Source organism: Blennius ocellaris, assembly GCF_963422515.1.
Source record: "Blennius ocellaris genome assembly, chromosome: 9".
NCBI classification, from domain to species: domain Eukaryota; kingdom Metazoa; phylum Chordata; class Actinopteri; order Blenniiformes; family Blenniidae; genus Blennius; species Blennius ocellaris.
The window spans coordinates 22,213,724-22,229,824 of record NC_137658.1 but is presented as its reverse complement, the minus strand read 5'-3'; the positions used below and the strand labels follow the sequence as shown (position 1 = coordinate 22,229,824).

The 16,101-nt window shown below is 44.1% G+C and overlaps 1 protein-coding gene across 1 annotated transcript; it reads right to left on the bottom strand.

The window, feature by feature from the left end:
• Nucleotides 1-246: 246 nt before the first annotated feature.
• On the bottom strand, nt 247-7,447 carry nocta (nocturnin a). The gene is made up of 3 exons (XM_080502748.1): nt 6,948-7,447; nt 2,240-2,530; nt 247-1,639 (listed from the first exon to the last, which is right to left on the bottom strand). The coding sequence occupies exons 1-3, from the start codon at nt 7,120-7,122 to the stop codon at nt 765-767; spliced, it is 1,341 nt and encodes a 446-aa protein (XP_080358874.1). The 5' UTR covers nt 7,123-7,447; the 3' UTR covers nt 247-764.
• Nucleotides 7,448-16,101: the final 8,654 nt, after the last annotated feature.

Here is a 16,101-nt window from a genome sequence, read left to right as displayed (position 1 = left end):
CTGTACAAAATGTCTGTGCACGCTAAATATCATGTTTTTGTCCCATATTTGTATGAGAGACTGACGTCAGGTCACCAAGGCGAGTACCCGCGCTTATTTTTTACCACTTAAAGCACTGGATTTGAGGATCATGAATGCACAAAACCATACTGATCACAGTTCAGACTCTTGTTGTCGGTATATTCCACATGCCGATATTGTGGTAAAATACATTTTTTTTACAGAGAATCAACACAGGAGACAAAGTTAAGTAAAAATAATGATTTTATTCTCATGAATATATTAGCTGTTCCCATGCTGAGCCGTAGCAACTCGCTCATTGTCCAATAACTTAAATGTGTCCACTCTCAAGAGTAAAAACAATAACTTATAGCAGCAGTGGGCTCAGCCTCATTACTGAGCGAGGACAGTTCCGGTCACACTGCAGGTTTTCATGCTCAATTCACATTTCTTGCTGAGATCAGGTTTCTCTGCATGATCGTTCACACTACAATTTAAACACGACCTCCATTGGACTGCAGCGTCATCCGACCGCAAAGTGACCTGCGTGTTTGGAAGGAGGCGTGACGCCATGCCGAGTTTACAACTGTTTAAAACATTGATGGAGATTCACCAACACAAAACCTCAAAATCTTTCCAAAGATGAATCCTGCCACCGGGGTGGGGAAATTGGGTCGCATTCGCCTGCAGTGTGAACAAAAGCCTCAAAGCCACTGACGCTCCGCCCCCTCCCACTCCTCCTGCCCTCTGATTGGTCGCCTCCCTCAGCCGTCCCGGAAGCGCAGGTCGCACAGCAGAGACAGGTGGTCGGAGGGATAGTGGTACGAGGGCAGGCGGTCCGGTCCGATCTGCTCCTCGGTGGGAATGTCCAGCAGGCTGTCCACGCTTAGCGCCTCCCGGCTGTACCAGATGTAGTCCAGCGTGGCGCGGCTCTCTCCGGTCGGCCGGATCTTCCAGGTGGTGTAGTCGGGCTCCGTCTGCCCGTCGTCGCTCAGCAGCTTGTAGGCCGAGTCCAGGCCGAGGGGGGAGGAGCTGAAGCGGCGGTACACGTCCTCCGAGGGCTCGGCGTTGAAGTCCCCGCACACCACCAAGGGGAGGAGGCCGGAGCGCTCCCCCTCGCCCTGCTCCTCGTCTGGCCCGCCCCCTCCGCCTCCCCCCCCGGAGGTGATGCTCCTCAGCCTCTGCAGCAGGTCGGCTCCCTGCGCGCTCCTCAGACGCTCCCAGCCGCTGCGAGCCTTCAGGTGGGTGACGGCCACGCACAGCCGCCGGCCCGTCGCCCTGCAGCTCAGCGTCTGCACGATGGCCACCTGGTTGGTGGGCAGCATCATGGCCGACAGGCGCAGGTGGGCCGTGGCCTGCAGGGAGAAGCGGGAGCGGCGGTAGAAGAGGGCGCAGCCGTCCGGCCCGTTGTTCCGCTCCACGTCCAGGCAGGGCGACCACGGCTTGGCGAGGAAGCTGCCCTGGTAGCCCAGGCTGGACATGATGGGCTGGAAGGTGTCGTAGTAGTGGTCCACCTCCTGCAGGCACAGGACGTCCGGCCGGTACGTCAGGATCTCCTCCAGGATGAGGTACTTCCTCTCGCGCCAGTTCAGGGCATCCAGAGGGCAGCGGATGAACCCGTCCTTGCCCTCCCCGAGAGCTGGACACAGAGAGGCAGACACACAGAGGTCAGTCGTGTCACATCTGTACACCAGAGGGCAGTGGAGAGTCATTGTCGCGTTCAGCCTGCAGCTTTTTGGACCAAAAGAGGCTTTTTTTTTTTTTTTTTTTCTAACAAATAAAATTCACGTGGAGCCTGAAAACACGTTATTTTATATAGCTTTAATATATTGGCTACATTTCTGTGGCTCATAATTAAGAACTGCTGACATTTGAAAAGTTTTTACCGTTTTAAGTCTTTTACCAATTCAGACATTTGAAAACTTTAAAACGTTTTAACCACTTTCGCAGTCGTTTTCCTTTTTTAACAGTGAAAACTTTGATCACAGCCTTTAACTCTTCGGTTTCTCTCCACACATGAAACGTACAGGTGAGTTTCTGGCAGTCTTTCCACATTAATGCAACTCAATATGTATTTTTAGTTGTTTATGTGCCCTAATATTAAACCGTGCTGCTTTCAGCTTGTGATTTCAGTGTAAAAATGCACATGTTATTACAAATTTGTCTAAAACTCTCTTGGTGGATCTGGTCTAGTATTCAGAGGAGATCCTTTGACCCACAAGGTCTCCGTTTCACCCACCTTGTGCCAGAATGTTCCACTGCATGACCCGGATAGGGGGGTCGTGTTTGTGTCGGTCCGGCACCGAGTGCCTGGGATGAACCAGGTCCCGGTGCGGCCTGGCCGGACGCCTCTGCAGGGCCTGCTCACACTCCCTGAGCAGCTGGTCCGGGTCCACCTCGGCCGGGTCCCGGTCCAAGTCCTGGTCCGGGTTCTCCTCGGAGAAAGGGTCCGGTTGCGCCAGTGGGGTGGTGTTCAGGGACTGGGCCAAAGTACCAAACAGCCTGCTGCTGCCGCTGCCCATTGGACACACTGATGGAGGGGGGCAGAGAGGACAAGGTTAGAAAAGTCGTTTTCAGAAAAATAAGCTTGAACTTGTCAACATTTCACAGGACGATCCAAGGTATCGCTTCAATTCACAGTTCAGGCCCTCAAATTCATTATTCTTTCCAACATCTGGGCGGCTATATTTTAAAATATAACCTCTTTTCAGACATTTGAAAGACAACCGGCAGGTATTTTAAGTCACTGAAGCAGGACCACTGAAAACATCTCCCGGCCCAAAGTATATGTGTGTAACTCCAGACTGTTCGCCCGTGTGACCTGTTTTTACTTGATGAGCTGCGTCAGGCGAAGCTCAGCAATGCGCAGAAGGTTCACCGTCAGTGGAAAGCAGCTGATGACCTTTGACCTACTGTGCTTTCAGCAGAGGGCGAGGACAAACAAACACACCGCGGCGAGGCCGTTGGACGTCTGCTGGCACACTTATATATGCTCTCAGCAAATCACAACGGAACGGTGGACTGAGGTTTGGACTACGGAGCGGGATTAACATAGCGAGGACATCTCTTAGTTATTTGGAGTTTAAAAAAACCCAACCCAGACATGTGCAATCCTTGACAATCATTAACACCAAGCATGTATTGCTAACTATTTGAACAGATTCTCACTGAAGTGAACATCTACTGCATAAAGCAGTACATTCTTATAAGAACATGTGTATTTCATATGACTTCATTGTTAAAAGTAGTGACTTTTTTTATATTAAAGGGGAAGACTATACATCAGTGTCTTTGTTTTTTGTCTCATATTCAGCGTTTGCATGTTTGAATGCCGTGATTGAAGTCATTTACTGTGTTAATTCCAGCCAGCAGGAGACGCTGCCCGATGGTCTCATGAGCTGTGCCACCAGGTTTTAGTTTCACAGTTAGTCGTTCGACTATTACATTTCTTCACGCTTGCTTTCAAAAAGCAGAAACAGAATTCATCCACGCTTAAAGCGCCCAGGTTTTCAGTCCCATTTCGTCAACAGAGGATGAAGTTGCCAGGAGTAAAACACAGTAACTGGAGAAAACTTGCACAGGTCCAGAGAGAACATGAAGTCGTCTGATAACACAACCAAATGAGAGAACGTCCCCCCCGAGAGCGTCTCGGGCTCTTTTCTGCTCCCCATACAGAGTCACATTCCAGCGCACGTCCATTAAGGCTCCCTCGAAACAGAATATAACCGCAGCTCCAAGAAGGCATCACTTTTATACAATAAAGACTAGTGCTCAGCTCTGTTCGTAAAACAATGTTTTTACGGTCTTCCCTTAATGAACTAAGTGAAAAAAAGAACAGAATCAGTCGACTTCCTCACAGAGCAGATGTGTCACAAGGTTTCTCGTCGTGGAGGTGGACCTCAGGAAGAGGACAATACAGACCACAGCAGATCAAGAAATACTCACATGAAGCATAAACCGATGGACGAAACACACACACACACGACGTGTAAACCCTGTCCCGGGTCCTGATCGGTGGTCTGTTAAGTGTCCTGATGTGCAGCTGGACAGTGACGCTCTGGAGGGACGGCCTGTCGCTCATGAGACGCCGCTCCAGGAGCTGACTCAGTCCCTGACTCCGTTAACAAACACACACTCACATGTGTGTGTGTGTGTCAGAGTGAGAGCTTGTGCAGACACAAGCTGAGGAATGTCTGCTCCTTGCCAATCGTGTGACTGAGGCCTTTCAGACACCAGGACCAGCAAACCACCACAATCACACTGAAACCCCGACCTGTTCCGTCTCTCTCTTTCCCAGCATGCACTGCGGCCCGGTGCCCAGGTGAAGTGTTCAGATGTTGACGGCGTCATGACCGAGCATCTTTAGCTCCACTCTTGGACAGCTAACTGGCAGATGCTGGCCTCGTTGTCATCTCCGTCTCCGTGGCAACCAGCTCGTTTGACCGCGGTCGGAGCAAGACTAGCTGTGACGGCAGCCACGCATTCAATAAGGTGTGCCACAACCTGTTCCTTATAATAGATGGATGACTCAGTGAAACCACCGCGTGAGAACGGGAGGCGAGCCAACGTGGCAACTGGCCGCGACTTCAAAACCACGATCACCTGCACGTTCGAAACTCTCATCCATACTGGATAAAAGGCCTACAAACTCACTTGTGTGTCACGTCTTAAGAAGTGTTTTGACATTGACCCGGATTTGACAGGATTTCTTAAAACAACAAACGGGATTATATTATAACACTGTTTGTTACTATGCTTGAGCTGCAGAAGCGCCGTAACTCTGAACGACTCGATGTCAGAGCCGGCGCGTTTGTCGGCAGGTCTTGCGAGATGTCCAGCAGCAGGACGCGGGGACAAGCAGGGCCGTGTGAGCAGTGCGTGCGGTCACTTAACCACGAGCTCAACAAGTGAATTAGTGGATTAGATTAGATGTGAGAGGGAGATGAATGGAGGTCTGTCCTGGAGGTTTTAGGACGGGGGACGGGAGACGCCCGCCCCCCCCCCCCCCAGGAAACAAACCAAGGCCTTCGACAGCCAACTGGCAGAACAACCGTGAGCATTTTCATTATGGACAAAGGCAGCCAATGAAGTCAGAGCCCGATAATAGTTTGATCAAATGTCTAATCTGAAGTCATAATCACAGTTTGACCTCTTTGCGCTCAGAGGACATGAGATGACAGAAATTCAGCTAAACACCCGGCGAATATGATATATGTGGAGCGTCTTCCTCCGAGTCGAAACACTTGAGCCAGGTTTTCAACTTCGAAGAATATACGTGTCACACTTGTTTGCTTATAATAATATAACAAGCTGTAACATTGGTGCTCAACGCTTTTTTCCCCCCGCACACAAATCCGACCAAGGAATTATCCAGTTTGGAGAATTTTAAACAACTTCTTGTTTCATACGAGTAACACCAGCCTCGGACATACTTACAATACTTTGTCACCTTGAGATCAAAATGTTCAGCCTGGAGGTATTTTAACGAGCGTCATGAAAACAGAAACTATTGAAGCAGCTAATTTAAGGTACTGCTGACTCGAGCTGTGTGTGCGTGTGTGTGTTCATAACTAGGCCGTGACCTGTTTTACAGCGGTGAAAGGCCTTAAATAGACAAAGCTTTGAGCTCGCACACAATAAACCCCGGTCATCAGAGCTAAACTGATGTTGGATTCAGTTAAAAAGAGATGAAAACGGTGAAAAGCTTCCCGTCAATTGGCTGATTATCAGTGTCGGTCCTCTGTTTGTTCATAAAAACACATTTCATCTTTGTCGCAGCACACTGACACTAAAAATAGACAAACTCTTTCCAGTCTTCACACTGACCTCTCTGGTGTGGGCATCACATAGCTCGGAGGTCTGCAAACCTTTACACACCACCAAGTCAATTGTAAACGTTTCAACGAGAACATTAATTTATTTCTTAACAGATTTCTTAAGAGTTTGGACACAACGCTGAGACCCAAGTTGAGATATCAGCATTGTCCATTGCTGTCACACTCGCCTAAAAGCCGTGAAGTCAAGGGGAGTTTGGAATAAACCCCCACCCAGAATGCAACTGTATGGGAGAGGTTTTTGGACATTTCACGGTATTTCGCAGCAGAAGGTTTCATGAAAATTCTCTTCCTGTTGAGATTGGAGTTACTTTCTGCAGTGTTTGTTTGGTTTTGTGGGCTGACTGTGACCCCTGAACTGAAATGTGTTCGACCCTGTGCCAAAGCAACAAAACATGCCGAAATTTCCAAATTAACTTATTAATACAAGAACTCCATATTTACTAAAACTGCTATTAAGAAGTTATTTCGGCATAAAAAAAAACCTCACCCAAAATCCTGTTTTTTTTTTTTTTTTTTTAGCAGTTTCAGATGATTGGCATGTTTATTTCTTCATCACAGGCTGCATCTGGGACGGAGGAGAGCTGGTTAAGATGCAGACCTCTTCAGCTTCTGGCTGGTGCTCTCCTCCACAGCAGAGCGCCCCCTGCAGACTGCTCAGGGGAACTGCCCAGGAAGTCACTTTCTAATAGGTTTCTGAAAACATAAAAGGGCATCTAAACATTGGGGTTGAGATACCAGTGAAGTACGGGAGGACCTGGTGAGGGAGAGAATAGTTCTCTGTGTCCCAGTTGAGATCTCCAGAAAGCCTTTAAGCTGGCTCACACTCACACAGGAAGTCTGAATGCTGGTCTGCAGTGAGATGATGTAACATCGTGACCCTGGAAACACATGCTCACCTTTACGGGGAGGCTTGTTAGAAGCAGCCTTCATCAGTGACTCTGAAACTGATCTGACGGTTCTGATCTCATGGTGTTCTGAACACACTCGGATCTGGTTACAAGTGACACGTCAGATCCCGTCAACGTTCCACGGTTTCGGCACAAACTCACACGTATAACATTGATTTAAAACCCCGACAGTCGGCGGCGGCCTCCCCCCTGCGGTCAGTACCTGCGGTGGTGGTGGTGGTGGTGGTGGCGGTGCCGGAGGCTCCACTCGGCTTCCCGGCTCCTCCCGCGGCGGGGTGACAGTAGCGTGTCCCCGGTATCCTGGCGGCAGGGGCTCCCCGGGAGGAGGACGCGCACAGTTGGCCGAACAAAGCGGAGCAGCGACGGGCTGGATTCATCCTCTCAGTGTACTCAGTCCCACGGAGAAGCTTGTGGAACAGCAGCGAGCCATTTAGTGGAGACAAAGCCTGAGAAAGTTCCCTCCCGGTGCCTCTGAAGGCAGGACGCCGGTAAAAGTTACATCACCATGCTGCTGTGTGGGACGGGGAGGACCGGCTGCCGGGTGGGGGTCCGCTAACACACCGGGTGGGTAGCGCCTTACCGGAGGAGATAAATTACAACAAACCTGACCTATACAACAATATTTATCACAATGCTGTTAAGATGTTCAGCTCTTAATCAGTGTGAAGTGATCCACTTGGACTTCGGATAAATGTGACATAAAAAGCACACCCCTCCTGTCAACAGTGGTTCGAGCCGCACTGACACTTCTACATAAGAGGCGGGACTTGGCGGAGGGAAGGCGGAAACATTCTCACTGTGAACCAATCAGAATCGAGTCCGCTTCATGTACGCGTGTGACGGTGGTAGACGTCAGACTCTCATGACGCATGTTCCCAGCGCTTCCTTTAGCGAGTGGCGCTCCCGTAGACATATATTAATAGGGTTAAGAACCTACAGGTGACGTAGAGCCGTATATGAATAGAGTCATAGCGAGACAAATACAAATATATATCGAGTCTTAACATAAAGGAGACACAAAGATGTATATAAATACACTCATAAACATACTGGAGACACAGTGTTGTTGTATACAGGTACAATCATGGACTATTTGCTTTGTTGATCAGTGACAACAGGGCTGTATTTGTTTCGATGTGCTGTGTTTTCTTATGTAACACCCCTCCGTGTTCTTATCTATCTTGTTTAATCTGTAACAGTAGGGCTAAAGTCTATGTTAACAATTCAGAGGACATCCATTGGGATACAACACCACAACTATAGAATCAATCTTAGGATATTTACAAATTTTAAAATCCTTCATGTACCTTTTTCACGTGATGAAATGTGTTGATATACATTGTGCTCATCAGCATCACATACATTTCACCATTTCGACCTCAAGGTAGTTAAATGTTCATACAGAAAAAGGTCACCCGAGATAAAGAGGTCAATAGCTGTAACTGGAATGAGAAAACAGTTCTGTCAAGATTGTACAGCAAACACTGAATGTCGTCACAGTTTGGATTCAGAGGAAAACATGGGGAGCCGTGGAAACAACACATCGATAGGCTCTACACTGAAAAGCAAAGACAGAGCAATATGGTTTTATTACATCAGCATACTGGTTTTAAAATAATTCAGATTGAAGCTTTAGTTCTTTTTATATTATTTCACAATTAAATTAGTTGTATTGGTCATATAAAGTAGAAACGGACATGAGGGAGTGTGTAAAATCAAGCCCACAGATGTTTGCTTTGTCATGTCATTATATTAAATACACATCATATAGTATATCAGAATCACAAGATAGATAGATAGATAGATAGATAGATAGATAGATAGATAGATAGATAGATAGATAGATAGATAGATAGATAGATAGATAGATAGATAGATAGATAGATAGATAGATAGATAGATAGATAGATAGATAGATAGATAGATAGATAGATAGAAAAAAGATCAAACTAGGAATCTGCTCTATACAAGATAAAAACAAGAAATGTTCACCTGGCAGCATTGCTTTCAATTGACCATAGGTTGTACAAGATGAGTTATTGCACGTTGGTAAATATTGCATTGTAAGTATGTGACATATGATGAGTGGGGCATGTCATTGATTCATTTATTTGACTCATTTTTAATTTTTATTTCAAAGGCCCTGGGGTATGTGTTGTTTCTCAGGCTGTTTGTTTTCGCTCTTCTGGTCCTACAGCGCCTCCCAGAGGGAAACAGCTGGAACAGGTGGTGTAAAACACGAGCGCCTCCTCCCCGAGGACGTTGTTCCCCTGGACCCTCAGCGGAGTTGCTGCCGTGCTTTCTTGATCAGGGTAGTGGTGTTGGTTTTCCAGGTTAAATCCCCCCCTCCACACAATTCCCATTGATGTGTATGGGCCGAGATCAGATCTGTTTCTCCCAAAGTTTAGGAGATTGTAATTGCTGCACCGGCTGGATGTTTAAAGAACTTGATTTAGTTAGATGTTGTATGAGATAATTCAAGGAAGTTGGTCCAACTATTTCCTTCTTTCAGTGCAGGGGACTGAGCACACATAACCGTGGGGAGGAGGCGTTGGGCTGAACGCTGAGGAAAGGTGGGGCCCTGCATTGACTCTCTGCGGGCGGTCGCCGAGGAAGTCCTTGATCCACAGGCAGATGGAGTGACTGAGGTCCAGGTTCATTCATTTGGTGACCAGCCTGGCTGGGATGATCGTGTTAAAAGTCAAGTTGTCAATCAATGACGAGAAGCCTGGTGAAACTGTCCTTTTCTTCTCGACGGGACAGAGTTGTATGGAGGGCAATGGCCGTGGTGTCCTCTGTCCATCTGTTCTCCCTCTACCTGAATTGGTGGGGGTCAAATGTGCCTGGGAGTCCATGAATGATATAACTTAGTCGGGACACATTTCAGTGTGAGTGCCTCCATCACACAGGTCCGGCAAATATGTTGTGTCCATGTGGGTGTTTGCTTTGGTTTCTTTGTCAACATGTTATTTTACCTGCAGAGTCAATCTGTGATGTAAAGAGGCTGAAGTCCATGTTCAGAACACAGTGTGTCTGCATGTGTGTGTGTGTTACATGCCAGGCATGTAATATAGGGTATGTCTGAAACGTCCCTCCTTACTCCTTATCTGTGGACTTTACCTTAACTCCCTGGATGACGTCACAGGGAGGGATTCAAATACTTTAAAAATGCATCTGTCAAGAGAAGATGAGCATTTTTGAAACAATGAATATTTGTCCATTCCCGCCCACAATAAACATTAATAAAGGGTATCATGAAAATTCTATTTGATAAAGAATAATAATATACATAATTAAAACACAAGTTTCCTTATTTTTCTTCTCTTTAACCATTGGTCATAATTACTCATAGCATTTGCCTATACTGCCTATGACACGGGCCGGCCCTGCCCCTGAGGCTACATCGACTCTCTGTTCGAATAACTTCTGGATATGAGGTGGAAGATTATAATTATGCGCTTTATACATTGCAGCTAGTGTATTAAGGTTGATGATATTTCCCCATAATTCCACATCATAACTCAGATATGGAAGAATGAGGGAGATTTAGAATGAGTTTAGTGAATTTTGATCGAATACTGATCAGATTTTACACGTTATGCCAATATGTTTTGCAAATGCTGACATCTGGATATACATGCAACTTCCAGCTGAGCTTATCATCAAAAGTAATTCCTAAAACTTGTTCAATTCATTTACCATTAAGAGAACGGTAAATAAAGAAAAAAAAACCCTATGATACTATACTAAATATATATGGACATATACTAGACACAAGAAAAATATGGAAGTTATCAATTAGAAATAACAAAATGTACATTGTACAAGATTTATATTCTCATATATATTCTGTAATCTCATCCATGGATGAGTTGTCCGGGGATGCAGTTTTGTGGATGAGTTGTTCTATAATCACAGTCTGTCCAGAGGGTTGGGGTTCGGGTCCAGAGGTAGAACCGACAGCAGAGGAAGAACCAAAAGCAGAGATAAAACCAACAGTGGAAAAAAATCGTTTGAACATGACATATTTCATAGGTTTCAGACATGGGTGGGGCAAAATTGCTGCACAGCGCCAAATACAAACTTGAAAAAATTCAATAACGTTTGGCCAAAAATAAATCAGGCCTTGTGAAAATGTACGTAGTTCCTTTGTTTTCATCTTTCTTTCTTTCTTTCTTTCTTTCTTTCTTTGAGCAGTGGGGATAGTATAACAAGCTAGAACCAGCAGATGGCGGTAGTGCAACGTCATGGATGCCAACAGCCTTTGACCCCAAGTGAAGGCAAAAAAAAGGAACAGTCTAAGTTAAATAAATCATTAAACATAAAGCTATATTTATATAGTTCCTGGTTCAAATAAACCTCAAAACAAACAAATAATGTAGAATAAACAGAGCAGTGCCACTAAAAACTAGTGTGTACTTATCGTTTATGTCCCTTAGAAGTGTTATACGTGATGCTCTCCATGTGGTTAATGACGCAGTTCAGCTCAGCGTCCAGGTCCTGGAGGGGGTGGAAATGGTGCACATGCACAACTGACTCAAATGAATCAGACACCCGGTTCACTTGGATGAACGACTCAAAAACCCTTGAGTGAGTTTAAGGAGTCGGGTTTCTCATCACTACAAGCAAGTGAGGTAGATGACATCTTCCTTGTCTCCTGGGGCTTCAGACAGGCTGCGGAGACACTGATTACTGTTGCAAAACCATTAAACCATTAGAAAGTCAATTTTGCACAACATGGGACCTTTAAATTTACAAGTGGATTTAGGAAACTATCTTTGTGTGTCTCATTGCCTTAACGTACTATAATACATCTTTTTTCAATTTCTAACCCAAAAGAGACAGAAACAGAGCTACTTTGTTGATAAATACATGTTTTCCTCACCAACTACAGTTCAGGCTTTTTTATGCTGAATACATTTCACCATTCACAAATGTTATTAATGGTGTTTGAACAAAGCTTGGAGCTGTTTTGCTGTTTCCAAGAGAGTCAGCCCCAACGAGCTGACTGATGTTTGCCTTTGCTTTGTGTACAGACTGATTAGAATATGTGAGAAAACTCACCTGCTGTGCACACAAACTCATCTACACTGTAGCCGTCATGAAGCTGGCTGTGCTCTTCTGCTGCGCTGTGCTTCTTCCCATCACTGGTGAGTTTGTTCATAATAATTATAGTCGCATCATATTTGACTACACATTGAATCCAATGTTTGAATGTGATAAAATCATTCATTAAAAGTGTTATAATGGAAATGTAAAATGATGTTGGACTGTTGGAAATGTTGTAACTCCTTTAGCCGTCAATGTGGATTTTTCCCTTTCTCTATAAAGTAAAGTACAAAATTATAGTTTAATTAACAGTGCTATGAAGCTTCCACTTCTTTCACTAATTACAGTGTGACAATGAAAAACAAAACCGGGTCAATCAACAAATGTGAAAATCCATTATTAACAATTCAGTTTCCGTCTGTCATCTAAATTCAGTATTTAATTTAAAAACTCACTATTTTCACAGACAATTGGTAACAAAAAAACAAGTGACTGCATTTTCTTAGTTGTGGCTTTCAAAAAACAAACAGGTTTTCACCCCCCCCCCCCCACCCCCCCAAATGTATTATGACGTGGTTCAACCAAACCTGATATACAACTGTAGATACTATAAAGTTATACCAGTAGATAGATTTAAAAAAAAAGGGCTCGTCATGATGTGATCAGTTATTTTTCCAGGTGAGGCTTCCTCCTGTTAACACACTAAACACTGTGAGAGACCAAAAGAAAGTAGATCACACTGTTCTGGATATGAATAACATATATTCTACATTTAACACCTTATAATATTTTAAATAAATGTTATGTGGGATTTATCTTTTTTTATTTTTTTTTAAACATATTCATGACATTTCATCTTAAACTTTGCATATGAATATGATTAATTTGTAACATTGACATTTCCTTGTGAGTGCGCAGTGGAAGTTGTAACTGAAAGTATTACTGAGGGTTACATCAGTAATGAAGTATTGTCCTTTTTTTTAAAGTCTGGTCTGAGGAAGATGGCGTCTCCAGTCATTTTCCAGACGGCCAGCAGAACCCCATGTCTGCGCCTGCTGCACAACTGAATCCACAATTCAGAGAGGTGAGTCTCTGGCTTCAGTCTGTATTTGTCACAAAGAAGCTTTTCAAAATGAGGTTTCAGCAGTCAACCACAACTTGCTCCAAATCAAATTTTAGATCTTGCATTCAATTGTATTCGGTCTGTTTAAAAAAATTTTTTTTAACAAAAAAGGGTTTTGCTTCATAGCTCACACTTTTCATCACTGGCGGAACTTAAATGCATGTGTTGTTCCGTGTTGAAGCTTCAAAGCGCGTGGAAGAGTTTTAAGAGTACCTATCTGTAGACAACGGGCGCTGCCATACCTCCACGCCACACCTGAAGCAGGTCAGGTGGTATTCATACAGGAAGTATCGTCTCCTTTGTGTGCCCCACCTTTCAACAGGAAGTCTTGTCACCTACACAGCACTTGTGTGTTGATTTGGTGTAAAGAAGCTGCTTGACTTTATTCGGTATGTAAAACTGAATCTCCTCCTCAATGTGCCGCACCTCCACACATAAAGTTATAACCCCCTCAATTGCTTGGTGTATTTATTCTATGTGAAGTCGCCGGCAGAAATTAAAACATGATTGTACATAGTTACATAGTCAGTTAATTGACTCCTCGAACGACTTTATATAGTATATAAAACTGAATCTTTATCGCGTGCTGCCCCTCGACACGGAGTTACATCACCTCTGTTACTTCCTGTAAGCCTGTGGATTTTATGTACAACATAAATCCCTTATTTGCTTATTTACTCTTTCAATGACAATTAGTTAGTGTTGTCAGTGTAAAACCCTTTCATTAGAATGCAGTGCAGTTGAACAATGATTGGGTATATTTGATTCAAACTCATTGCGTGTCCGCTGTGGCTCCTGGTTATGGTCACCGGACTGTTCTACATGTCACTGGCGTGATTCTTGACGTGCTCCTCGCAGTCCGGACGTCTCCTCGTTCTATCCGTCAGCGCAACACACGTCAACATATTGTGTCCACGTGTTGTGTTTCCATGTCCAGCCTGACTGTGAGAAATATGAGGAGGGAATCTGCACCAGGGAGTTCAATCCAGTCTGTGGCAGTGACGGGAAGACCTACGAGACGGAGTGTGTTCTGTGTCAGCACAACAGGTGTGTGTGTACGGCGCACGCACGCATGCACACACACACACACACACACACACACACACACACACACACACACACACACGCAGGTTTGAAACCAACATTTCTTGGATTGTCTTTGTCTTTTCAGATCAATGAAGACGGACGTGAAGGTGGCGGGAAAAGGGTCATGTCCCGTCTAACTGACCACATCTTACACACACACACACACACACACACACACACACACACACACACACACACACACACACACACACACACACACACACACACACACACACACACACACACATAGTGTTCGGTGTGTGTTGGACAGGTCATTCATTTGAATAAAATCATACTGCATCATAATATCTCCTGTCTGGTCATTTTCAATTTCCATCTCCAAGACTCACTCTTACAGCACCAGGTACAACTGAATCACTAGTTTTTATTGGCACAAGTATTACAAATAGTGCTACTGTAAAAATGTCAATATCGTATCAAATGTAAGAAGTTAATGACAAAACATAAAACAACAACAACAAATTGATCAAGTCAACTATACAATGCTCACCGTATAGAAACAAAACTCAAAGTGACAAACTTTCCCTCGCCAAGTAGCACACGTGGTCAGGATCATTTAGTAAAAGCAGTCGGTCAGGAACAGCAGCAAACACTAATCCCTCAACATGTTTGAAGAAAGGCCTCAAGCTTTTGTTGAATTTGACAAAACAACATTTATCATGCACCCGATCTTCATCTTAATAAAGGAAAGAATGTCCTTCATCCATATAGAATGAGAGGGAGGAACAGGACATTTCCACTTCAATGAAATTCGGGGTCAAGCTGACAAAGGCAACAAATGCTACAAAGTCTGCCTTATATTTAGGGAGTAACAAGAGTGTGGAAGAAATGTAAATAATGCTCGGCTCCAATTGTTTCACGGTACAAACTGAAATGGCATCAAATATTTGTGACATCCTGTAACGAACAGCCAGTTGGTTACCCACATGATCACTCACAGCGCTTTACTACCAGCACCTTAGATATTCACAAAGCACTTTCAGGATAAAATCCACAATCTGTGGAGGCAACATGACAATTAATTGAGTGTTGGACCAGGGGAGTTGTGAGTTTCATCATCAAGGACTGAACTCCTCTGCATTGTCGAGACTGAGGGCTTCAGGTCCTTGAACTGCAACTTGAATATGCAAAAGGTTTTATATCGAACATGTTTAGAGAAGTAGTTGATGTATTTAATTCATTCAATGTTTAGTTTAAATACGCATATTTGCTTTTGGTTTAATTTTTCAGACGAGCCATAAGAAAGTGTCTTGTGACCAATGCAGTGCCTCACATGATTTAATCTGAAGAAAGTTACCCATTTGGAAATTCAGTTTTCATTGTGCGTCGTAGATTTATTAGGAAAGAAAACTGATCAAATCCTTACACTTACACCAGTCAGACACAAATCTGGGCAAATCGCAACAACAGCTGGAACAAAACCATCGTGAAACTTAAGCTGTGTTTTCTGAGAAGAGAGTTTCACTCTCAAAGTTATCCCCATAATGGAAATACTATATCATGCACTGGAGTGTAATACTTCGAATTGGCATGCACAGTCAGCAATACAGAACATGAATTTGTTAAACAAATTGTATGTATCACTACCCCCCCCCCACCCCACCCCGCCCTAAAGACAAGTACATAGGCAACATCACATTCACCACACTTCCCCTTTGATTTTCCAACTTCATTGACTGCATATTTTTATATATCAACATCAACATATTTCGATCTTAAATAAATACATATAAATACAAAATACTACAATTTAAATAATATTGAATGTAAGTCATTGAATCAGTATGTCAGTTGAGCCTCTCAACTCGGTTGAGTTTTAGTCGGGTTTAGTTGATTATTTAGGTGTTTGGTTTTTCGGTTTATTTGTTAATATGGGGTTCCTTTCACAAACTTTATTATGGATTTGGAAGGGAGGATTTTAAAGTAGTTTTAGGCAACTAACGTTAACTTGTATCACCTGTGGAGGTTTTAAAGGTTTCACCTAATTGAGTGAACTGTACATAAGGCACCTTCTGACATCATTCATGGCCATACTCCACAATCCTCCCATTCACTTTTTGCACTTTTGAAAATAATA